The sequence below is a fragment of the Mixophyes fleayi genome, chromosome 9 (genome assembly GCF_038048845.1).
Source record: "Mixophyes fleayi isolate aMixFle1 chromosome 9, aMixFle1.hap1, whole genome shotgun sequence".
NCBI classification, from domain to species: domain Eukaryota; kingdom Metazoa; phylum Chordata; class Amphibia; order Anura; family Limnodynastidae; genus Mixophyes; species Mixophyes fleayi.
The window spans coordinates 117,013,953-117,032,524 of record NC_134410.1 but is presented as its reverse complement, the minus strand read 5'-3'; the positions used below and the strand labels follow the sequence as shown (position 1 = coordinate 117,032,524).

Sequence of the window (18,572 nt, the reverse complement as noted above, 5' to 3'; positions counted from 1 at the left end):
TAAAAAAACAATGTTTAAATTCATGGGTATATAATTTGGGATGCTTCGTATGAATAACCCCCCCTCCTTCACTCACACCATAAAGCGTTAGGTGGTGTGTGGCTACTTTTTTTTTTTTTTAAAGCCGCATTAGTGCGTCAATGAAACCACCGCTGTGTAATTAGAGGTGGTTTGTGGCTGAATTGGAAGGGGAGAGTGAGGTGAGGGTGTAATTTTGTTTTTTTCCACTGGTGTAAAGCACGGATACATCAAACATGGGGACGTTCATTAGCATGCTGGTCAGGCTGTTTAGCATGTTAGCTGGGATAATTAGCATACTCTGCAGCAAACATGGGGATGGGCTGATTTTTTTTTTCTTGCTAAGGCTATTAAAAGCATGCACTGAGCCAAAGAGGACCTAAAAGTTGTTAATGGATAAAAGTGTCAATAAACACCCTTGTCCAAATCTAGTAGATCCCTGCCTGTCCAATGATGGGAACCCGCAGCGTCTCAGTAATATTCATGAGAATACAGACTATCAATCCACTTGGAACGAGTGACATCATTTATATAAGAGGTGGATTCCTAGGCTGCTTTCTCAGGTTCATTGTACAGATTGGTTTCCCCCACTGTGATAGGTGAGGGGTACACTTTAATTTTTAAATAATTTCTAGGTTTACCTGTACAGTTTTCCCTTTCTATAATAACCGCTTAAAACACAGGCCAAAGCCGTCATCATAATAAGGGCAGTGTTATAAACAGGGTGGTATGGAATGGATAATGTATTATCTGCTCCGGTTCTGCGGCTCTTTGACAGCGCTGAATTTGTATCTTCTGTTTCTCTGTCTTGTCTCCAGGGATTACCGGGACCGATAGGAGCTCCAGGACCCAAGGGAAGTCGGGTTAGTGTCACCCTACAAATTTACAACTTGCAGAGACCAATGGAGGCCTCTGGGATACCAAATGGTCTATGTGTACACTGGAAACTGTGTTAGGAATATGAAATGAATTGAAAATATATTTGTAGTTTTATAGTTTACTCCTAAATCCGGTAAAATTGTCACATTGTTGCTGCTGTAAAAATAAATGTGTCCTTAAGATCTTATTACCTCTACTTTGTGGTACAGGAAATTGTCACATCACCGTTTTATCACAGATAAAACTAGTTCTAAGAACATTACATGAATTGACGCTGCATTTATAGTGTATATTTTCCATTTTAATTGTGTTATGTGGTTGCCAATAGGCACAGCTACTTTAATGGCCTTAGGCAACAGAACGGGACAACTAGATGGCTCAGAGAGCCCTGTTGCTTTTTATCCAGGAATAACAATGTTAAGTGTGACCTTTAATAATATGGCGCAAAGAGAAATGATGCGCTGTAACCCATAGCAACCAATCCAATAACAGCTTTTCTCAGTCTAGTGTAGCCAAGCTAATCTTACTGGTTGCTATGGGTTACAGAACATATGAGTAACTTGCACCTATGTATTACATTCTTAAATAAGCTCAGACTTCCATATTGGGGGACTTGAAAACTGTTTTGCAGGTTACGGTGTAAAAAAAAATGTTGTTGCCCATAGCAACTAGTCCTTTATTTACACAGATATGTATAGAACAGTTTTCATACGTGTCCTAAATAGGTCCGAGCTGTTTCTGAACGACAATTCACATGATCCTCTGTAAGTCTTGTGTGATGTAATGTCTACAGAAATACGGCGTTCCCTGCTTGTGTTATAGATCAGTGATGGCTAACCTGTGACACGCCAGGTGTTGTGAAACTACAAGCCCCAGCATGCTTTGCCAGTAGATAACTAGCTGATAACTGGCAAAGCATGCTGGGGCTTGTAGTTTCACAACACCTGGAGTGTCACAGGTTAGCCATCACGGTTATAGATCCTCGTGCCTTAGCAATACTTTTCAGTTCTGTGTCTCTTTGTACATGTCTTTTATATATGTTTATTTAAAGCTTTTATAATACAAAGGTCTTATGAGTACTAGAAGAACAGTGTAAACATTGTTTCATGGAGCGTGATTCCCACATATATGTTGTCGTGCTAACCGTCTGATTGGTTACAGGTTGGTCAAACCCTGAGAATTTTCGTATGCTTTGATTGGCTACTAGTTGATCTGCCCTGTAAAATGTTGTAACACTCTGATTGGCTACAGACTGCCCAAGTTGTGTTAATGTTCTAATGCTGTGATTGGCTCCAAACGCTCTAGCCCTGTGAATGCTCCTAGGTCGTGATTGGCTACAGGTTTTTTAAAAGTTAGTTAAATCCTGTAAGCTTAGTCTTGCCATGTGAACGTTTTAATACTCTGATTGGCCTGTGAATTTGCTAACGTTCCCAAGACAGCAACCGACCTTCATCACTATCTCCAGGGCCAGGAACCTGTATTTAACCAGGGCAAGTTCCATATTGCTATAACTGTATTTGCTAATTTGAGGTGTATTTTTTAATTTAAATCCATAATAAATCGTATTTTATCATTTTGTTTTCTTAATAAAGATGATTATTTGGGGCACAGTTTGTCTGCTGTCAAAGGCCCCATCGCGTATATACTCCGAACTACAAGTGACATGCTAAAAGTTGCCGGTCTTTTCTTTTGCGTTCAAGTGGAGACCTGGTACCCTATGCTTAATACATCCCTTCTAGAGGCTATCTAGCAGCCAGTGTACTAACTAGCCCACAATTATAAAAGCCAGTCGGCTTTCCCAGTCTTCCTGCCTAGTCGCTTCAAATCTGGTCACAATATCTGTGTTGTCAGTAAACACGGCTTTGTAATCTGCGGGCAGTAATTGTGTTCATAAACCTGGGCCGGGAGTTCAGAAACAGTTTACATTACTGAACAGTTAAATCAAGATCACATCTTGAAGCCATATGCAAATGAGACATCTAAGATTTCTTATTCACTCTGCTTGCTGTCCCAGGGTGTTTGGGCCTGTTGAAAACAGGCAGTCTACAATATTTATAAGACTTAGCAAGCAGAGGCCTTGTCTGCTGTGGATTTCCCTTCAATATATCACTTGCATCTTAAACTACCCTTACATGCAATATATGGATGACTTTTTTTTTTTTCTGAGTTATACAGGAGTTTAGCAGTTACTCCACTATTATACGTACATAGAATCAATGCTATATCTGAGATCTTAGAGGACTGATTTTATATATATTAAGTTCTGATAAGGTCCTGAGACTTTTTAAATAAGCCAACTTAGATTTTAGGTTGACCTCACCGAGAGATGATACATGAGCGTGTTGCCAATGTTTTTACATTTAAATAAGATTAATAACGTCATTTGCTAACTTCACATAAGGTATTCTACACGTCTATCGGATATCGGCACATATTATATGGTTGAGTTAGAATATTTACTGCATCCAGTATCCGATTTAATAACCATCGCACGTTTTTATATTGCTGTTACATAGGGCCCCCACGGAGAGAGAATGGGTTAAACTAACCATTATCCTGCAGTTAATATCTGTGATCTGGAACTTATTATAAATGGATTAAATGTAGTAGATTTATTTTTTTTGTTTTGATCTCCTCTTCCGACAACCTCCACTCGTTTTTCCTTTGGACGGATTTGAAGCTTAGCTGCGGAACTGAGTATTCTGACTGGTTTTGCATCGATTTGATAAATTATCCAAGACCCTAAGGAAACGTTCAAGCATATAGTTATTCTGTAGTATAATTTAGGGAGCAAACCTCTTTTATATCTGTGGACTGAGGATGTTGTGCCACCGTTATCCGACGACTTTCTGAGCTCAAGTCTCCGCTACGGATAATTTGGTATTAATGAATATGTGAACGTTTTGGTCCTGTGACGTGTTTTTATTTTGCCGTGACTAACCGCAGGAGGAGGATGTCGTAGACGCCACTAACCCCTGACTAGCATTTGTCACAGCAGGTCCCCCGTACATGTAGCCTGCACGCACTGAATACCCTGGTCCCTGGTGTGAGGGTATGTGCCCTTGGACTACATCGTGGAAGCCAGCACCATGCAGTCCATGGGCATATACACTTGCCTCAAGGTTTATCTCATCACGGCGAGCCGCTGACCGACGCTGGAGGAGGAGAAGGCGGAGTCTGATGGCGAGGATGGCGGCAAGGACAGGGAGGGTCCGAGCTGGGTCTCACATGAGCTTTGTCTTTTCCTCGTAGGGTTTTATCGGCCTTCCGGGATTGTTCGGGCTGCCGGGAGCCGATGGAGAACGCGTGAGTATTTACTGACTTTTGTACACTCGTGTGGGTAAATGACATAGTATATACTGCGGAAAAGTTGTTTTCACCCACGTTGCGCGTTAAATCCAGTATTGACTTCATCCTCATACATAGGAGCCTCCAAACAATCAAAAAGAGGTTTTAAATAGAATTTTCTTTTTGTTAGAAGGACAATAAACGGTTCTGTTAAAGTGCACCCATTGCCTGCTAAACTTTAGGCAGCCATGTGGTTTGAACTAATATTCTGGCTGTCCATTAACCAGGAACTAATAATAGCACTGAGGCATGAGGCACCAAGTACCTTGTGCCTCAGTCGGATCCCTAGTTCCTCTTGAATTGATATGCCGCGTTCTTATGGATATTGGTTCAACGAACAAAATGGCTGCCTTCACTGCGGTAAAGGGTACATTTTAAAAAAAATATTTTTTTTACTGACAGGAATTGAGGTATTTTTTGAAGTGCAGCAAAAACAGTATGTTTGTTTACAACCCATCTGTCGCTCAGTAGTTTGGGTATGATTGCTATTTCAGCTGATTTGTAAGAAATTTGCCCAAATTGTTTCCCCAGAGAGCCGCGAGGGAGCAAACGGCTTGTATTCCCAGGGCATTTGGTATGGCTGTGGGGCTTCCTATAGCTTAAATGCTGCCATTTCACTGATCTAAAAAGCATACCCTCTGTAGTGTTCAAAGCGTAATTACAAACATGCCTTTATCCTGCCCTCTGACCCATTAAACGTGTTAAAAATAAAGCGAAAAAACAACATTAAGGCATTCTCATAGCCGGAGCACAATGCATCGTGGGAAGGATCACTCTCCCCTGTGAGCACACACTGTCCAGTTTTATGGTTCCTTCACTAATTAAACTGTGGATAATTGATAAACAAGTATGTGTTTTATAGATTTGTTTTACTCACGGAGGGGTTCAGTCACTGTAGAGGTTTATGGGGCCTTCAAACACAAACAGGGGAGTGTGTAAATTCAGAAGAGCTCATCAGTGGGAAAGGAGGTCATGACCCTCTTGAAGAGAAGACTTGTGTCCTGAGTATTTATACTGGTGTGTCTGTTTACCCTGTTGCCATGGACCCCATTCATCAAGCTGTGACAGTAGGCTGATCATCGATGAATAGGCCCATGGGACATTGGGGAGATTTTCTCACCAAAAGAGAATTTGGCTATAAATGAATTTATAATTCTAGGTCGAGGGTAGACGGTCTTTATCTCATCAACTGTTATTAAACTACTCATCCTCCCAGTCAACCCCTTATAATGACGTTTTGGAGAGATAATTGTCCAGTTATAACGGATGTCGGAACCACATAAAGTTCTGTAGTTTTGAAGCGGACATCAGGATGTAATTACTTTACTAATTTAGCTCGAGTTTAGTTTAGATTGACCAAAGCTTGACCGCACTCGGCGGAGGCAGCCATATTGGTGTGGATGTTTGTCCTCAAGTGCCCCAGTGATGTCAGTGGTTCCTAAGGAATAATCCCCTAATCCCTTGATAGACTTCCACAAGATGGCTGCCTCCACTGTTTGTTGTAGGAGACCAGCGCATTTTAAATTTGCTCACACACCATGGCCGCTTAGTCTTAGATCACCATCAAGGAAAGGGTTCTGATAGTCTCTGTGGGATTTTCATACAGTTCCAAACTCCATTGTAGCAATGCTTTTGGTAAAGTCCATTAGAATATCTTATTCTTGGCTGACCTGTATTTGCGCTCTTTAAACCAGTCAGCCATTTGCAGCAGGCCATTAGTGAAGTTGAAAGCTGGATAGAATCTGGGACTATTAAACAGCGAAATAATACAACTTCCTTTCAGGACTAGTTTTCCCAACCATTGAAAACATATTTTTGTCGGCATAGATCCCTGTCATCAGTGCATTTCCCTGTGTTGTGGAGCGTATTACGGGCTAAGCTCAGCAAAGAGAAGCTGCAGGCATGTCTTTCAGCACCTTTTATGTTGAGGTGGAAGTGCGGCCTCTTTTGTGCTTTTCTTTGCACGTTGGCTCTGTACATAGGCTTCTTTGTGAACTCATAACCTAAGCCCTCTGCTTTTTTTTTTTTTTGTTTCCACACAGGGTTTGCCTGGAGTTCCCGGGAAGAGGGGCACGATGGGTAGGCCGGTAAAGTTTTTCCTTGTCTACTTTGCAGTCCTAGTGTAATGAAACAGGAAACAGAGTCTTCCTTCTACTAACTGTACTATCATATGATTTCCCTGTGTGTAACAGACTCCTAACAAACTGTGTCTATGTGTGTGGTTCTACTTACACTGTCTTCCAGTCATATCCTTCTTCCCAACGTTAAATTGTGTTCATGCTGCACGGAATTCACAGTGCCAGTGATAGGAAGCCTGTAACTCCCAGCATGCAATGCAAACCGTGATCACAGCAATAACTAGTGAGCAACAGGTTTCCTACCCATTTGTACAAATTGCGGAATAAGCAGATTTTTTGATTGAAAACCACCCTAAATAGCACTAGTTAAACAGTATCATATACAGTTATTGCTTTATGTTATATGAATCTAAATTACATATGTAAAATGAGCAAAGAGAGTCAGATAGTGAGGTTAACTACACCAGGAGGGGGTATATTTACTAAACTGTTGGTTTGAAAAGTGGAAATGTTGCCTATAGAAACCAATCGGATTCTAGCTGTCATTTTGTAGAATGTACTAAATAAATGACAGCTTTAATCTGATTGGTTGCTATAGGCAACATCTCCATTTTTTCAAATCCGCACTTTAGTAAATCTAGCCCCAGGTGTTATTAGCTTCACGACGATTTAGTCCTTTATATGTTGCCCTCCTTATAATGCCTAACTCGTGGTAATGCCCGTTTCGCACTGTATTTTAAGATAACGCTCTAGTTATAATCTACTGTATTATGGCACTCCTTGGTCTTGCCTCCAAGAGTGATGGATTGTGGGTAAAGTGGCCAGTTCTTCTAGTGTCCTAACTGGAACTACATACTCTGTACTCTGGGGGTAAATTTATTGCGGGTTTGAAAAAGTGGAGATGTTGCCTACAGCAACCAATCAGATTGTAGCTATCATTTATTTAGTACATTCTACAAAATGACAGCTAGAATCTGATTGGTTGCTATAGGCAACATCTCCACTTTTTCAAACCCGCACCTTGATAAATTTACCCCTAGAATACACTTCACCTTCATGCGTTGGTGACAACCATTTTTTGGGATGACCCAATAATTATGAAAATACCGCCTATTAGTTCACTAGGAGTTTGTGACAACACTGAGGCACGAGGTGCAAATTGATGTCACTCGGTGTTGGCACTGGTTCCCAGGGAATTGATGGGCAGTGTTTTTATGCATATTGGTTCAGCTCACAAAATGGCTGCTTCCATTGTGTGTAGGTGATGGGTATACCTTCAGTGGACCACTCGCTTACTAAAGCGGATGTTTAGCTACTGGCCTTGAGTCAAAGTGAGTGTGGACTGTCAAATTGGGAGCATAGTTATATCAGGTCAGGGTGTGGCCAAGATTCTCTGATTTTTATATTCTGTCTTGATTGCATTCCCCAAGCAGTGTTCTATCCACTTGGGGCACCATTCCATTTCAGTCTATGAAAGATATTGCATTCTACATTGAAACGGTGATCAAAGTTCAAGATTCCACTCGTACTAATGAGAAAGCAAATATACAAGAATAAGGTACTCTCCACCAGTGGCGGATCCAGATGTGGGGGCGCCCGGCAGCCCCCCACAGCTCACCACAGACGACTGCCCGGTGGCCGAGAGACAGGTCTGTAACTAGGGCTGTGCAATAGGGGCAACTGCCCAGGGCACAACGCTGAAGGGGGCGCAGTTTATGAATATTTTAGGTTCATTTTCTTAAAATTGAGTGCTAGGGGGGGCCGCAGTTTTGTTTCTCGCCGCGGGCGCAAAAATTTTAAGTTACGGCTCTGCCAAGAGGCAGGCAGAGAATTCTGCCCGGGCCGTTGCGATTATGTTTTAAACCTAATCGGAGCAGCCAATTGCCTGTTTCTCAGCTGCCAGGTCCAATCAGAATGAAGGAGGGGCGGGGATGCTTTGCTGCGGTGTACACCCACCTACTGTCACATGTTCAGAGGTCACGTGATGCATGTTTAAGAACCGTCAACTCCGACCTTGCAAATTTCTCAATTTCAGGGTCTCTGAGATATTTGGGTGCCCCTCAAACACTGCTGTATTTGTAACCAAGTATTGCTCTTCATAGAAAATTTGTAGAAATCAACTTCTATTTTTTTACGTATTGAGTTTAGAAAGAGAGGCTGCGGTTTCTAGAAATATTTATACATTTAAGTCACGTCGGAAATATGGCTCTAAAAAGAGAATCTCCACCTGTTTTATTCAAAAAAGCAGCAATCTTTTAGATCTTAGTGTGTATAAGTGGTCACAGGCCTCAGTTTATGGTCCTGGCGTAGAACCCAGAACATCATGTTTTCTTGCCTGTCCAATGGAGAGTTTTCTTGGCCAGGGCTGCAAGAAATTACCTTCCTTTTAATTTGTAGAAATGTACCTGTCAACCATGGTCACTATATCCCACCTCCGGCCTTTGGAGCCAGTTAGGGGTCTGTCTGCAACACACATCCACGTGTTGTTTTAAAGGGCCACTAGTCCGATAATACAAGTTCCCTTAATATAAAAGAGTTACTAAAAACGTTCACAAATATTTATGGTAAAGTCCCCATACCGTGACGGAACTTCTAATATTTGAGATTTTAGTTTCCTAGGCTGTGCAGCTGAATCCAAGCTAGTGTTCTATGTTATCAGCCATTTTTGAAGGCTGACAAAGACTAGCTGCAGTGTCCTTCAGTGGGATCACTGTCAGGAAGTCTGTGTAGGAAACTCTCCCTTACCTTCTAGTTCTTAGCTTCGTTTTATCATCTCTCCCATAATCCACAGACAAATGCAGGGGATTATGGGATATATGCTAGGCCAATGATAGTAACCTGATATACCTCATGGGCCATGTGGGTGGGTCTCTAACCTTCAAAAGGACCGCACATTACCCTTAATCTCGGTTATAAGGTAAAACAGTGCATTTAATCAAAGAAAGATGCTTATCTGTAATAACAGATCAGCAGGAATTTTAAACAAGTGTTACAAGCTATAACAAACACATCTGACAGTAAAGTAGGAAAGGACTGGGGGCCGCAGAGGAAGGTTAAGGGCGTCACTGAACAAGGCCAGGAGTAGCCTACAATTTGGCTACTTGCAGCATCCTTTTGTTAACTTCTTGTAAAAATAAACCTGAAGCAGACATTTGATTTAAATTTGCACATTTTGTAGACTCCTATTATGCCACATTTAATCGTTGCCAACATTTTCTCAGTAAAGCAAAATATAGTGCCTGTTAAAAAATATAATATTACATCTCACCGAGTTAGATGTGGGTTGTGTTGTGATTCCCCTATTTTCAGATTCTCAGGCTATTTGTCCTCTAGATTGCTGATTATTTCATGGTTTTGAATTAATATTCATATTGCACAAATATCTCTCGGTAGAATTGATAGTTTTCTGTAGTTTCTTTTAAAATTATCTGTAAACAAGATTTTTAAATATTCCATATCTCTCATCACATTTTTCATTTGATATATAGCATGGTGTGTAACTAATGTCTCATGTATACCATAGGCAAACCGGGTGTGGGGTTTCTTAGTGCCTGGAAACCCCCTTCCAAGCCTAGGGCACTGTATAATTGAGGTGGCTGGACCCTGCCTCCACTTCGCATGGCTCTGCTTGAAAAGGGAGAGCTGCGTGCACCTAACAGTAGTGCATGCAGCATTGTTCATGTATATTATGGGGATAGGAAGAGTTGGAGAGCAGCCAAGCACTGTCTAATATTATAGCTACGCACCCATGCATGCTGGTCATGCCCACTGGCGGCGTGGTATGGAAACCCTCCTCTTAAAATCCTGCCTTTGCCCCTGTATACGGTAAATAAACTTCTAAATATGGGGTGCAACCCCTTAGTGTAGACTTGGATAGCCTATTGCTCTCCATCTATTGGGAAACATGTTCTGCCAGCCTCTGATTGCCAAACTCAGCCCCATAGCTGCAACTCCCCACTACACAAGAACAGCAAACACATACTATATTTAGGACTCCATATTGATAGAAGCCGGGTATGGGGTGTCATATTATTATTATTTTTTTATTCATCTCAATTGTAAGGTCACTTGGAACAATCAATAACAGTGGATATATGTCCTTTTACTCAATATCCAGCTTATTTTTGGGATGATTTAACCCCATGTGTCAAACATTCTTCTTGAAAGGAAAAGTGGAGGTGTTGCCCATAGCAACCTATCAGACTCTTGCTTTCATTTTCTAATACACTGCAGAGAATGATAGCTAGAATCTGATTGGTTGCTGTGGGCAACAGCTTACTGTTCATTCTAAGGATATCAAAAGTCATAGAGGATTCTATGGCCTAAAAAGCACAAGACACCGCACAGGCTTTTACAAAGGTCACATGTCATCCAGGTTCTTTCTGATTACTGAGCGCTATTCCCGCTGTTACCTACAGACAGTGGAGGCAGCTGTGGGATTAATGAATATTCATGAGAATGTAGCCTATCGGTTCACAAGGAACCAGTGACATCATCTAGGGCAGGAACGTGGGAAATGAGCCCCCCAGCCCCCCCTTGTGCTTTCTATGCATTGTTCGCATTCAGCATGTGCAACATCCATAAACGTGTTGAAAGCCAGCCAGGAAATGTAAAACATTTGAACACTAGGGACAGAGCTGTCTGTTCTGTTGTTCTGCTCGGTCTCTCAGTGATTTCAGGAAGATGTGATCACTTTGGACACTGAACCCTGCTGTCATGATAGGGGGCAGTGTTGTTAGACAAATGCACCTCTCCTTCGATGCCATTGTTTCAATTGTGCAAGGGAGGTGATCCTCCTGTAAATGTATCACTGATCACGTAGCTTTCATAATATTAGTAATTAGTGCTCCTTGTCCATATTTTTGCAGAAATAACGCTTGACGGGTTTATAATAAGTATATAAAATAAAAGAACACAAAGGCTCTAAGGAAGTGTGTGGCGAGCACAGAAATCCATGGCGAGCCACACAGGCCCACCGCTGAGGATTATGGGAGTTTCAAGGCAAACATTCAGAGGACCCATGTTTCCATGGGAACCAGCAACGTCTCGGAGACACTTCATGACCAATATTCATGACCTCCTTGTAGTATTCAACACACACTGATTTCTGGTGAATTGATGGTCTGAATGTTGGCTTGGCCCACAAAATGGCTGCCTCGTATTCTGCGGATGAGAAGTGCTCTTTAAAGGCTACACTATATTTCCTTATATTGAGTTGGTTATAGGAACGGAGCCATTATCAAGCACGTGCTTCACTGCTGTCGTTCTTGTTAGTACTGTCTCCCCTCTCCTACCCAAGGCTGTCCTTCTAGGTCTCGTTTTATCAAGCTGCAGTTTTGAAAAAGTGGAGATGTTGCCTATGGCAACCAATGAGATTCTAGCTGTCATTTTGCAGAATGTACTTAATAAATGATAACTAGAATCTGATATCCACTCTTTCAAACTCGCAGCTTGATAAATTTACCCCAATGTCTCAAGTCTATGTTGCAATTGGTCAGACGTCATCCTTATGTGTTCTGAAGAAAGATCAGCCTTTGATTCATCTAAGGGGGGATATCAGTTTCTCAGAAATATTCTATATGGGAATTTGATGATTCATTTTGCAGCCCAGCAGGGACTTTGCAGAGGACAGAGCCTAGGAGTTAAGCAGCTGTACGCCACAATCCTAGTCTGCTCACAGCCACTGGACAGCACAGGCCTGGCTGTAGGCTGACACTTGCGATGAACAAGCTGTTCTTCCCATCTTCAGGGATTCTTTCAGAGCTCAGGGGGGAAGTCAGACAACCACTGAAGTATCTATTGGCAATGGTAAAGACCAGACATTTACTTTAATGCTTTCCAAATTCAACTCCAGATTTTTGAAATGGCCTTTCCTTAACCCATGTAAGTTCATAACCCATGGAAAGATCCTCCAGTCTTGACCGGAACCTACGGGTGGGACCACCAAACTTCTGACCGTCTCTTTCATCCCTGGTTCCTGCAGATTAGTACTAGTAAAGCAACATGGTGAAAGTCTAACACTCCCAATGTGCTCCTGCAGGTATAATTGCTACCCTCAATTTGCATTTTGCAGTGAAATGAATATGTAGCTTTTATAAATGAGCAATGTATAAATTAAATGTTTTAGTTTCAGATTCACAATGGCACGGACAGCTGGCAAGACAGCGTTCTGGGCCCTAGACATTGGAATTGGTGGTATTGTTTTCAAATTGAGTTAGGTTCATGAAAAAAAATCATGGAGTTTTATACAACATGAACTTGTGGTGTAAATTGGGGGATAAAGTGATTACGTGGAAGAATTGTTTAATTATAACTCCCACACTCTAAATACAGTGTGTGTGGCACAGAAGCAGAACAGTGCCAACCTCTCTTCCTGCGCCCACATGATGTCATCACAGGGTAGCAGAGCAGCAATGTTGTGCGCCTACCAGTTTGTAGGGTACATGCAGGGCCCGTGTGTTGGAATCCTAGTCTACCAACCCTCCCCTCTGACTACCTTCCACTTACCTAGTGTGAGCTGGGGGCGGGATAGCATCTTCTCTTCTTGGGAATGTGGCGCTAGGCTGTGACATCATCACCAAGCCACACCCCCAGCCCTTTACAATCATGGTGGAGCAGCAGCATCTGCAACTTCACAGGGAAGAAGTTGCTGACTGCTGACCCTCCGTGTCAGTGGCCGGTGCTTTGTGTAGGGGTGCCCTGGTTTGATCATCAAGACATTGAATGAATGGCATTATGTCATGCATTCAGTGTTTTTAGGTGCCCCTTACATTCTAATGCCCTAGGCATCTGCCTAGTGGTGGTAGAACTGGCCCTGGTTCTAAAATTTACTAGCACTGCAAAATTTGCACTGAATCACAGCAAATAAATTGGCAGTAAGCTTTTATCTGAGTATTGCATGTTGGAAGATGAAAGCAAGCATCTGATTGGTTGCAGTGGTTCAGTGCAAAGTAAACAACTTGCAAAGTGGGAGGAATTGTGTGTTTAGGACACCCCAAAACAGTCTGCACCGTAAGGAAGTGCTGGTTTGCTAAAAGTCACCAGTGAAGAGGCCGGCAGAAGCAAGTTGAAGAGGTGACATTTCTAAAAATTATCCATGCACCCTTTTCTGTTAACTCTATGTTAACTCTATGTTCCGAGTCCTTGTCAAAATGTGCAGCCTATGAATCTTGTGTTGTAACTGCAGTAACATTCCTATCAGCCTAGGCTAAATGTACACCGGGAATCATGGGAGTTGTAGTTTGATAACAGCGGGATAGGCCCCGGTCTATATATACTTATCAGTATTTTCTGTATCATTCTCACAGTGTATTCCGTTGTGCTTCAGCCTTTGTATCGCATGTAATGCATACATCCAAGCTTTGATTCTCTATATCTGCATATGCACTCAAGGGCCCTATATATAGTTTAGCATTTACATCTGTCTGGACATCTGATCGCTTAAAAAAAAGTAGAATTCCGTGTAAAGTATTTTTCAGGGGATGACCTCACTTGCGTATGACTGTGAATAAGTGATTTTGTTTTCGAGGCTCTGAAGATAAAATGCACAGGGGTAGTACAGAGAGAATGGTTAGATTTCTTTGTTTGCCAAACCACAATATAGCTCCAAGTTTGTGGTGGCAAAAAATATTCCTTGTCTGGGATACTGGTTTTGAAAATCAGGTTTGTATTAAGAGCAGGAAACGGGTTAACAGAGTCGCGGTGAAATAACACTGCATTAGGGAACTGAATCATTCACACTTTCATCTTTTATAAACACAATGTAAAGAGATGTTTTATTCTTGCACAATAAATGTTCACCTGGGTGAAGCCAGCTGGCTCTCTCCTTAAGTTTCACGTACAAGACTGGAAGGCTGACTGGGTAATCGCTTCCCCTCTGAGCCAGCAAGAAAATGCAAGCCTATTTCTGGATCCTGATTGTATTGGCAAAAGCCCATTGTAACCTCTGCCAGATTAGCCATTCCTCCATCCTTAAGAGAAAGGGTTTAAACAGAATAAGATGTTTCTGTATACATAGAGCTCATCTGGGCAGTAGTATAGGGCACGTGCTCTCTACGGGGACCAGAGTTCGATGCTTTATGATAGCGCGTGTTTCACATAATAAATAGCTTTGATAAAATCCTGCTGTGTTGTCATTGCAAATGTAGCTGTTAACAGGAAATGTATTGTTACAGCATCTCATGTGTAAAATTAATTATCGAACATTCCGTTTTATTTAATGTAATTAGAATTGCTAAATGTTCTCAAACACAAGTTATATGTTTATGTAGAAGGGTAGCTAATAAGTCACAAATATATGTAAAATTCCCAGGCCCGTAGTTGCCAACAGTCCTGATTTTCCTGGGATTGCCCCAATTTTTGGATGCCAAAAGGGGTATAGTATTCTGGGAAAGGGGTGTGGCCTTATAGAAAATATGCAAATCTGGTTTTGGTGGAACGGGGTCACGGATGGTTTTGTTTTGATTAATCAGATCTTTGCAGGGTTCCATAGATTGACAGAACTTGACATTGGTTGGCGTTGTATTTACGCTTGCAGTGTAAAGAGTACAAGGGGCCTGATTCATTAAGGATCTTAACTTGAGAAACTTCTTATTTCAGTCTCCTGGACAAAAACCATGTTACAATGCAAGGGGTGCAAATTGTTTTCCACATAGGTTAAATACTGCCTGCTTTTTTCATGTAGCACACAAATACTTGATAGCTTATTTGTACACTGAAATGTAAAGTTAATATTTGTGTGCTACATGAAAAAAACAGGCAGTATTTAACTTATGTGCAAAACAGAATACTAATTTGCACCCCTTGCATTGTAACATGGTTTTGTCCAGGAGACTAAAATAAGAAGTTTCTCAAGTTAAGATCCTTAATGAATCAGGCCCAAGGTTTGGTTTCCTGTTTTCAGCCTTTTAAAAGAGGTAGGCGACCCCTGCCGTCACTGAAACATTTACTGAGATATAGCAGGGAGCGGACAGCAGCAGAATGTCGCTGGCAGAAGACGTGGTCCCAGGATTGGATGTCTGCGTCACATGATCAGCTCTCATCCAACATTGGGCAACCTGTTCTGCCAGGTATGTCCTGCTTCGGTCACAGGCCCCCTACTGTATCATGATAAATGTTGTTTATCCCTTTTAATGCTAAAAGAGGTAGGTTGCAGAGTCCTAAAATAAGGTTACAGGCAGGAAGTCTGCTTCGCACAGTAACAAATCTTCCCTCACATTCACAACATTCTCTTCTGTTCCTATCGGATTAGCTTCAGAAGCTCATCAGTAATATTGCTAATGCTTTCTATAAAAGCAATATGTATTTTAGTTTTTATTAACCCCTGTTTGCCAACTGTCCCTATTCCCAGGGACAATCACAGATTTGCCCTAGTACATTTTTTTCGTCCCTGGAATTGTGTTTCAGCATTGATCATCTGTAGAGTACAGTGCATGCTGGGGGCATTTCTCACTATCTCTTCATATTTTCTGGGCTGTCTCTCAGTTAATATTTAGAGGAGTACTTTGAAATGCAAATAAATATATTACAATTGAGTACTAATATGAAGATCAGGATTATGGCCGCTCTGAGTGTGACGTGTTCAGATGCACCTGCTCATTAGCAAAAGCTCCCCTGGAAATTTAATTTAAAAAGTTGGCACACGTATGGTAGTCCTTTAACCTGCGGGTTCTGACTCCCACTCCCTGTACTTTCTTAGTGAAGAGCCTACAGGCTTCTCCCCCAAACCCTTCTATACAGGTCTGCTCCAGCTGATGAGTACTAAGCTTATTATCAGCACTGTATTGTAAATCGCTTATGGCTGGCTGTTCTTATTTACAGAGCAATGCAAATCTCTCTCTGCCCTGTTACTTGCACCCTCAGGATAGTACAACACAACAGGGGATACTTATATATATACTGTACCACCAGCGGATTTGAAAAGTGGAGATGTTGCCTATAGCAACCAATCAGATTCTAGCTGTCATTGTGTAGAATGTACTCCAGTAAATGACAGCTAGAATCTGATTGGCTGCTATAGGCAACATCTCCACTCTTCAAACCCACCAGCTTGAGACATTTACCCCTATATCCGTTATCTCTGACTACAAGCACATGAGAGGACAAGGGCCATATAGCGGGATGGTGGGGAGAGGTCTCCATGCACTGCTGTAGTACATTGCACTGACAGTATTTACGTGCCGAGTTGTTGGAAAGACTAATTGGAGAATAGTTAAGAATACTGTTGCATAGACATAAGGGTCTTTAACCCATAGCAAATAGTCACATTGTTGCTTTGCTATTCTCAACCTGTGATGGGCAACATGTGGCCCTCCGAGCCTTCACCTGCGGCCCCCTGCTCCTTCCTGCTTTGTTGTCACATGTGTTTGTTATAACTTGTTTAAATTCATGCTGACGTGTTATTACAGATAGGGGTCTCTTTCTCAGATTAAAGGTATTGTTTTACCTTATTACTGAGATTAAAGGTCATCTGTGGCCCCTGAAGTGTATCAGGGTGCCTATCCCTGTTCTAAACTGAATTACAAAAAATTTGGTTGTTATGGGTTACAGTACCTACGTATGTGCCCCAGTTTTCATTAATAGGATTCTCTGTACTATAGAGTGGGACCCCTTAATAAGCCAATCACAGATGCTTGCCTGTTTTTTTTGGGTGACGTCTTCCTTGAACTTAAGGGGTCTCCGTGTAGGCATTGTCCCTGCTGGCCGCCACACAGGATCATATAACCCCTGCAGTGTATTGTCTTTCCGTGGAAAAAAAAAAATATTACTTTTATTTAAAAACGAAATCACTCCAGACAGACACATATAAACACTGCGGGGTCTTCCATATTGCTTCTTGGCATTTGTGTTACGCTGCCATGTGCCAACTGCCACAATGGGGGTTAATGATGAACAGCTCATTAAGTAAGACCCATAATTGCTGTCACACCGAGTTTACTATGGCTTTTTCCATTCTGTTTTCCCAAAGTGATATTTTTGTGCTAATAACAGCGGCATTACTTTCTTCTCAGCTCATTAGTCAATGCTCCCTCCTGGCAGATTAATTAACCACTGAGGATTTGTTGAAATTGCGGTGTTATAAATTAGCAACAGTGCACAAGGTGGCCCTGGTCATATATAATTGGGAGTTCCGATTGGCTGGGCCTCCATCACCAATAGAAATGGGTAACAGTCTCTGAGACATATGGAACACTCTCAAGTTCACATATGTTCCATTTTGGAGATGAGGTCATCAGACTTGGAGATGACATCACTGGGAATGTACAATTGAAATAATGGAACAGTTATAATAACACTGTTCTTTGGATAGGATATTGTTCTTTTACATTACCATATAACTGAGTAGACGTGGTCCGTGTAGGAAACTTGTTCACAACCTTTCTTCAATACTGTTAAGTGTCAGTTGACAAAATGAGTTTGTTGAGCCAGCTGGATAAGTTTTGTGGGTTTAAATAAACATTCAACCTTTATTACTCAAAATTAAGGTAGTAATACATGTGGACATGTACATTTGTGTACGTGGAAGAAGTGTTACTCTAATCGAGTTCATAGTCATTTGTTAATACCTTAGCTGTAGCCTGTAGCTGGATATATATGTAGTTGAGGATAATTGGAATGTATATGTAGTTCAGGTACCTGTGTCAGGTTGGTTAGCTGTAACTGAGGATAATAGGATGTATATGTAGTTCAGGTACCTGTATCAGGTTGGTTAGCTGTAACTGTGGACAATAGGAATGTATATGTAGTTCAGGTACCTGTGTCAGGTTGGTTAGCTGTAACTGAGAACAATAGGAATATAAATGTAGTTCAGGTACTTGTGTCAGGTTATTTAGCTGTAACTGAGGACAATAGGAATGTATATGTAGTTCAGTACCTATGTCTGGTTGGTTAGCTGTACATAGGAATGTATATGTAGTTCAGGTACCTGTGTCAGGTTGGTTAGCTGTACCTGAGGATAATAGGATGTATATGTAGTTCAGGTACCTGTGTCAGGTTGGTTAGCTGTACCTGAGGATAATAGGATGTATATGTAGTTCAGGTACCTGTGTCAGGTTAGTTAGCTGTAACTGAGGATAATAGGATGTATATGTAGTTCAGTACCTATGTCCGGTTGGTTAGCTGTACATAGGAATGTATATGTAGTTCAGGCACCTGGTTCAGGTTGGTAAAGGGGTCATTAATTATAACCTCCAGTTTCAGGTGGGTGATACTGAACCCATTCTCGGGACACCGGATGGAAGTTTCCCAGCA

At 41.7% G+C, this 18,572-nt stretch overlaps 1 protein-coding gene across 2 annotated transcripts in view; it reads left to right on the top strand.

The window, feature by feature from the left end:
• COL27A1 (collagen type XXVII alpha 1 chain) overlaps positions 1–18,572 on the top strand; it is a 199,965-nt gene that overhangs the window by 56,709 nt on the left and 124,684 nt on the right. For both annotated transcript variants that reach the window (XM_075185183.1, XM_075185182.1), the window contains exons 10-12: positions 837–881; positions 4,150–4,203; positions 6,288–6,332. In XM_075185183.1, coding sequence (XP_075041284.1) covers positions 837–881; positions 4,150–4,203; positions 6,288–6,332 — 144 coding nt within the window. The remainder of the gene's footprint in view (positions 1–836; positions 882–4,149; positions 4,204–6,287; positions 6,333–18,572) is intronic.